Source organism: Sinocyclocheilus anshuiensis, unplaced genomic scaffold, assembly GCF_001515605.1.
Source record: "Sinocyclocheilus anshuiensis isolate Anshui unplaced genomic scaffold, SAMN03320099.WGS_v1.1 scaffold308, whole genome shotgun sequence".
Lineage (NCBI taxonomy): Eukaryota > Metazoa > Chordata > Actinopteri > Cypriniformes > Cyprinidae > Sinocyclocheilus > Sinocyclocheilus anshuiensis.
Window position 1 is genome coordinate 1,989,594 of NW_015558619.1, and position 7,581 is coordinate 1,997,174.

A 7,581-nucleotide genomic window follows, 5' to 3' on the forward strand; every position below is an offset into this window, starting at 1 on the left:
AGCATTTCTCCCTTATCCTCTCTTTCATCCTTGTTGTTCGTCTGTCTCTCTCTCTCTGATTGGCTGTTGGTCTGTGGTCTCGTGAATGGGCTGATGTGGAAGTGGGCGTGGCCTGACTCACCGAAGGGGACGATGATTGGGCAGGTGATGCTGTACGTCATAACGACGGTGAAAACGCACATCATCCAGGCGTAGGCAGCTCCGAACTGAAACTCATAGGCTTGATGCTGCGCGCGCACACACACACACACACACACACACACACACACAACCACACACACGCACACACACACACACGTTACACACACACACACACGTTTCACACTCACACACACACACACACACACACACACACACGTTACACAACTAAACGCATTACATCCAGGTGAACAGCAGGTAAAAATAACTCATTGTGGGTGGATGAATCTCTAAAACTTATCAAAAACAAAAAAATACATCCCTCCATCAAAAGGAAACAAATATTTTTTTTTTGCTTAAAGGAAATTCATTTGTTTAAATTTTCATTTATTAAAATTAATTAATATTTTAAGGACCATTAAGATTTTTTAACCATTGTAACATTTTCATGACAAACGAGCACATTTTACATAATTACTGCAATAAATACATAAACAAAAATATTATTTAAAAAATAATCAAATAAATAAAGTAATTTATTAATTGATTATACATCATGGTAATATTTGTTTGTCTGTCTTTAATTAATGCTGGTTAAAATAAATAAATACATACATACATACAATTAATTAAATATATAAATGAAAAAATGATTAGATAAAATTAGAATGAGATAAAATTAATTTAATAAATATATTAATGAATGAATTAATTAATTAATTAATTTATAAAAAACACTATTAAATAAATAATTAAAGATATTTAAATTGTAAAGTATTTATATACATTATGGTAATATTTGTTGGTCTGCCTTTGATGCTGGTTTAAACAAAACAAAACAAAACAAAACAAAAATGAATGACTGGATAAAACACAATTAATTGAATAAATTAATTAATATATGAATGAATGAATAAAATGCAATTAAATGAATGACTGAATGAATGAATAAATAGATATATAAAATACAATTGAATGAATGTTTAATAAAATAAGGTGAAGTGTTTTTGGCTAAAAATGGGTGTAATATTCATGAAAATAACGTCACAAAGCAAAAACAATTTAATGGTCCTAAAACATTTCCTAAAAAAGAGTGAAATTAAGGACCAAGATCATGTGAATGGTTTAAAAGGTCGACAGGTGCGTGTCTTTGTACCCGTTTGACGTTGCGTCTCTCCGCAGCCGAGCGAGCCAAACACAGCCGGATCATGTACATGAGCAGACCTGGAATCCGCAGCAGATCCATGGCGTTTCCGATGAACGCCGACGCGATGACGTAATTCACAAAAAACGCTCCATTATCAGGGAGGAAGACACACCTGAAATTACAGATGAAATCAGTTAATCAGCACCTCAATATATGCACTAAACCAAAACTATAAAAACTAAAAGCCGGTTTGTGAACATTCAGAAATTTCATTTGATTAATATATGAATATTTATATAAAAAAAATATATAAAAAAGTTACAAGCAAGCAAGAAACACGTATGAAGCAGCAAGAACGTCTGTTAAGCATTAAAAAAATGTAAATAAAATAATCAAGATATTGAGGTTTAGTTCATTAATATACGAGTATTTAAATAAAATGCTGCAATTGGCAAGAAAGTTTAAGCAATTCAAAAGAATGAAATAAAATCAAAATAAAATAAAAACCATTTAAACGTTCAGAATTTCAGTTAAGTAATATATGAATATTTAAATAAAATAAAATAAAAAATTAAAAAGATTCAAAAGTTCTGTTCATTAATATATGCATATTTAAATGAAATTCTACAATTGGCAAAGTTTAAGCATTTCAACAACAACAAAAAAAAACTGAACTAAACATTCAGAAGTTCAATACATAAATCTAAATATTTCAATTAATACAATTATACAACTGGCTATAAAGTTCAAAATAAAATAAAATAAAAAATGAAATGAAATAAAATAAAATAAACTTACTCAAATCTGACGGTGGCTTCAGCCAGGAATTTTTTGTCAAACAGCCAGCGGAAGAAAACGTCCAAACTAACACGGAGAAGAACATTTAGTATTATGAAACTGTCATCTGAAGTTTAACACTTGGGGTTTGTGATTTCAACAAGCCTTTATATATTGAAGAGCGCTAGCAATCATCACCAGCAAACGGGTAATGTTTAATATACTAAAAAGCTAATTATAGTAAAATCATTCACCAAGCATCTGCACCAAACATATCAGTACAAATACTGAGCAGATCATCAGATCATCAGAGCTTCAGGCAGATACTCAGATAAGTCCCATGACAGACATAAATAATGAATTAAATATGCAATTACAGATTCAAATAAACCTCCCACATCCAGGGTGCGAATTACGCAGTGACCATCGGGGGGGGGGTCAGATCACTCCAGGGTTGGGGTGCATTTTTTATGTTTTAAATAGGGCTGTCAAGTGATTATTTAAAAACAAATGTAATTACATAATGTGCCGATTAATTAATCAAATGAATCTCAAATTAATGAGATTAATTAACATGTACATCATGTGCCGATGTGTTAATTTAGAAAAAAAACACTGAATAGACATTACAAAAAGGTAGCTGAAATATAAGTAGCTTTAGAAAGAAATATTTTTAATTCAACATAAAAAATACAAATAAATCGTGAAATATGAAATTATTTGAAAAAGAAACAATATTCAGAATATAAAACTAAATGCGCCAGTAGGTGGCGGCAAAGCCCTGTCTTAAGTGAGTCATTCAATCATTCATTCAATCGATTAGTTCAAATGGCTGATTCATTCAGAAACGAAGCAAGTGACTGCCTTTATGAATGGTTCACTGAATCATTGATTCACTCGATTCTTTTAAAAACATGGATTCATTAATGAAACACCACTGTGTGTTGATCTGAGACGCACAACAGTTCTCTTAGGGCTTTATTTTCATTGGTGAAATTACTGACAATGTGTCTAAAATGTAATTATTCACACCTTTACCTTTTATGTAAAACTTTTATGTAACCAATTTTTGTCTTTCTACCAGCCAATGATGATTCTGAAAGAAAGCACAGTGCTCGTTATAGTAACACATGCAGCTTTCACGCGCATCTGACTGACAGAACCGCGCGCTTGTATTTCAGCGGTGCTGTTAACGTTATGGTTATTTTAGCAAATAGTTTTGCTCCATAAATTCAGTTCAGCAGCATTAAGTTGAAGAGGGTAAACTTCACACGATCACTCGACTGAATCTACACGTGCATTTTAGGTGCTCTTGCTCCGTCCAAGCAATAAATGCACGTCTTTGAATGAGCGCTGTAGCGTATTCTTCAACCGCTCAGGTACTGTCAATACGACCCATTTCAGGAGCTGCCAGAAATTATATTTTAAAATCATTTAGGGCTATAGAAATGCTAATTAATATTTACGAGTAAATCTCCATATTATGCGTAGGCTAGCCTTCTTTCTATCTGACCCCCCCCCTACATCTAGCTTTGACGTCCATCAGTGGGGATCAAGCCTTCTTTAGGGGGGTCAGACCCCCTTAAACCCCCCCATAATTCGCACCCTGCCCACATCCACAGGATCTCTCGCCCTCATCACAAATGTAAAGATCTCAGACGGTACCTGCTGAGACCCAGAGAAGGCAGCAGGAGAACCATGAAGATCAGGAAAGTGTAGCACTTGTGCATGGTGGTCCTGTTCTCGCCCGACCTGAGAAACACACCAGATAAAACACCTGACACTCTTCAGAGCAGATCTGTGTCATAAAGGTCAATTTTTTTAAATTGAGATTTATACATCATCTAAAAGCTGAATAAATAAGCTTTCCATTGATGTATGTTTTGTTAGGATAGGACAATATTTGGAATCTTCAAAAATCTGAGGGTGCAAAAAAAAATCTTAAATATTGAGAATATCACCTTTAAAGTTGTTCAAATGAAGTTCTTCGCAATGTATATTACTAATCAAAAATTAAGTTTTGATATATTTACAGTAGGAAATTCACAAAATATCTTGGAACATGATCTTTATTTAATATCCTAATGATTTTTGGCATAAAAGAAAAATTGATCATTTTGACCCATGCAGTGTATTGTTGGCTATTGCTACAAATATTGCTAATGCTTTTGTGCTCCAGGGTCACATATCTGATTTGAGTCGTGTGGGATTGTGGGATTGTACCTGGTCCAGTGGGCTTCGAAGAAGGCGGAGTAGTAGACGATGGTGGGCAGCAGGGCGGAGAAGGCCCACAGGAGCAGCGTGGGGAAAAACTGGGTGATGATGGGGTTCTAGACACACAGACAAACACAGACACATCAGCATGTGTTTACACTCTCTTTCCTCCATCACCTGCTCGTACATCCCTCCTCTGTCTCGGCACATCAGCAAAATAATAATAATAATAATAATAATAATAATGGAAACCTTGTTTGGGTGAATTTCATGAAGAACTTGACGACCAGGTCATAGTTCATCTCAAAATCCTAAGCAAATAGTACAAAAATGTTCTTGCAAAAATAAATAAAGCCTGTTTATAGGACCATTGAGATTTCTTGCAGTTTAAACCTTAAGTAGAGTATCAAAAAATAAATAAATGAATAAAAAAATACTAGCTTGATTTATAATTACTCAGTTATTATAGTAATATAACTATTAAATATATTTAAAAATAATTTATTGTATTATTATTATTATTATTGTAACAACAATAATAATAACATTTATTATTAATTAAAATGGAATACAATTATTATTAGTAGTAGTACTTTTATAGTATTAGTCTCTGTGTTTATTACTGATTCAGTACCTATTTTAATTATACATGATGATAATAATAATACAATGTATTATGAAAAAAGATGGTGTATTATTAATATTGTCATTATGATGATGATTATGATACATTTTGAACTTCTAGTAATTGTACATTATGATGATGGAGGCATAATCTATTGTTATTATATATAATTTATTATTATAATTATTATGCATTACATACTGTATTTATATATAAAATGACTAATATGTATTATTATTATTATTATTATTAATATAATTGATTCTTAAATGCACAATTTATTCAATTTATTTTATTCTTATTAATTATCATCATTATTATAACACAACTTATTGTCATTATACATAATTATTATTAATAATAAAATTAACGTACATTAAAAGAATATTAAATGTAATGTTATTGTTCTTATTAATATAATTTATTAAGTTATTACATTATTATGATTATTATTATTGTAGAGACAAAAGATTGTCATTAAAATAATGCAAATCAAAATGTCACAATGCAAAAATGACTGTTTGCTAATAAAAACGAAATTTCTTTATTTTTTGTATTATTTTGAAATATGACAACGCCATGTTCTTGTCTTTCACAATATGAGAGATGAACTCTGTCTAATTTGTGGAGCAGGATGTTTCATTACTCCTCCACGCTAATCTGGGGTTTTGTCCTGCCGTGAACGAGCGTCAAGTCAGGTTTTTTTCTACATTTTGTTTCTATACAATGTTCTTTTTTTTTTGTACTGTCATTGCTCGGTCTATATGAACATCAAAAGTGTTCTGAACGACTTTTTTGTCACCATTTTCACTTTCACTTGACGCTAGAAATAGCCATGGAGTTTGTGGCAGTCTTACGTTCAGATACTCCACAGGCTTGGTGACGTTGAACTTGTCCATAGTGGAGATGATGATGGCCGGGGTGGTGAGGAAGAAGAGGAGGAGGAAGAGGATGCAGTTAATGATGAAGCAGCGAAGCCACCAGGAAACTCCTCCCAAAGACAGATTCTCCCTGTGATCAAGAAACACACACACACACACAGCTCTTGACAAGCTATCGACTGCTCATGGGTGAGTCCTGCACATAATGAAGTCAGCAAAGAAATGGCTGGCAGATAAAGAGAAACAGCGGCTGCTGGGAATCAATAACAGCGCACTGCTCACTGTATACTGTGTTTTTACATGAGTACTGAATGTGAAACCGTATTAGAGGCTATGAAATCAGATTAAGATTTTTTTCCCAAATTTCTTTTTATTTTTCTGGATTGCGTTTTTTTTTTATAATTCTTGAATTTTTAGGGCTCTATGAAATCAGTTTTTCCCTCAACCTCGGTTTTATTTTTTCCCTAATTTTGTGTTTTCTATTTTAATTGATCTGTTTTCCGATTTAATAATGTTTTTATTAAATTTTAACAATAAACAGCTGGTCAATTTAATTAATTGAACCGCAGTCTGGTCAATTTAATTAATAAAACTTATTATAATTGAATATATTTTACAATAATAGGGCTCTATGAAATTTTTAATCTTTTCAGAAAATCTGTTGTCGTCTGTAATTTATGATTTAATACACATTTCTTAGCAAAAATGTCAGTAATCAAATGAATGCATAAAACATTAACAATTTAATTCATGAATTAATCGTTATGAAATTTTGCATTGTACCATAAATCCTATTTTTATGATTGAATTAATAACAATTTAAGTTTAATGAAAATGACATGTTTAGGGTCCTATGAATTCCATTCCATAAAAAAAACGGAGTTTTATTTATTTTCACAAATTCTGTTTTTTTGTTTTGTTAAATTCCATTTTAATTAAAATTTTAAACAGCATGTCTGATCAGTTTAATTAATAAAACTTTAACAATTTAATAACTAACTGAATACATTTTACAATAATAGTGCCCAATGAAATGTTTTATCTTTTCAGAAATTCTGTGTTGTCTTCTAATTTTTCTGGATTTATGATTTAATATAAATGTATTGTATGGTGGTAAAAATAAAAGCACAAACCATTAAAAATGTTATTAATTAATCTTTATGAAATTCCGCATTATACTGTCAATTCTTTTTTATGACTGGATTCTGTGATTTTGTCTATGTTTGATATCATAGGGCCCTTCAGTACACATTATGAATCAATAATTATTTGCAGACCCATTACAAAAAGAGCTCAAGAAACAGAAGGTCAAATCAAGTGCTTTGCATAAAAAAGCATTAGAAAAAATGGATTTCACAGGCACTGGGAAACAGTTCTTCACCGTTGGCTCTGGTTGTAATGGGTCATTGTCCATGCATGCAGAAAACATATGAGCAAAAGAGAAGGAATGAGAGAGTGAATGAGTGTATTCCTCACCAGCGCACGTTTTGGGGGTCCGGCGCATAGCTGACACTCCAGTCATAGACATGAAGACTGTCACTGAACTGAGAGGAACGCAGCTCCTGACGACACTTACAGCCCTGACACTGACACGCGTTAAAGTCCTTCAGGATGCTGCAGACACACACACACACACACACACCACGGGCAAAACACACACCGCATCAGCAACAGATACAAAACCAGAGCATCAATACATTCAAGAGCATCAGAAATTTTAACCAAGGCACATTTTTCATTGAATACCTACAAGAAGCAGCATATATCCCTCTCCCTCCCTCTCCCTCTCTCTCTCTCTC

General features: G+C 32.5%; 1 protein-coding gene across 1 annotated transcript in view; it reads right to left on the bottom strand.

Moving 5' to 3' along the window:
• LOC107680499 (CSC1-like protein 2) overlaps nucleotides 1-7,581 on the bottom strand; it is a 68,181-nt gene that overhangs the window by 9,092 nt on the left and 51,508 nt on the right. The window contains exons 14-20 of the mRNA XM_016476390.1: nucleotides 7,259-7,396; nucleotides 5,759-5,912; nucleotides 4,286-4,392; nucleotides 3,728-3,814; nucleotides 2,084-2,149; nucleotides 1,295-1,457; nucleotides 122-227 (exon numbers count right to left, since the gene is read on the bottom strand). Of these exons, the coding sequence (XP_016331876.1) occupies nucleotides 122-227; nucleotides 1,295-1,457; nucleotides 2,084-2,149; nucleotides 3,728-3,814; nucleotides 4,286-4,392; nucleotides 5,759-5,912; nucleotides 7,259-7,396 (821 nt within the window). The remainder of the gene's footprint in view (nucleotides 1-121; nucleotides 228-1,294; nucleotides 1,458-2,083; nucleotides 2,150-3,727; nucleotides 3,815-4,285; nucleotides 4,393-5,758; nucleotides 5,913-7,258; nucleotides 7,397-7,581) is intronic.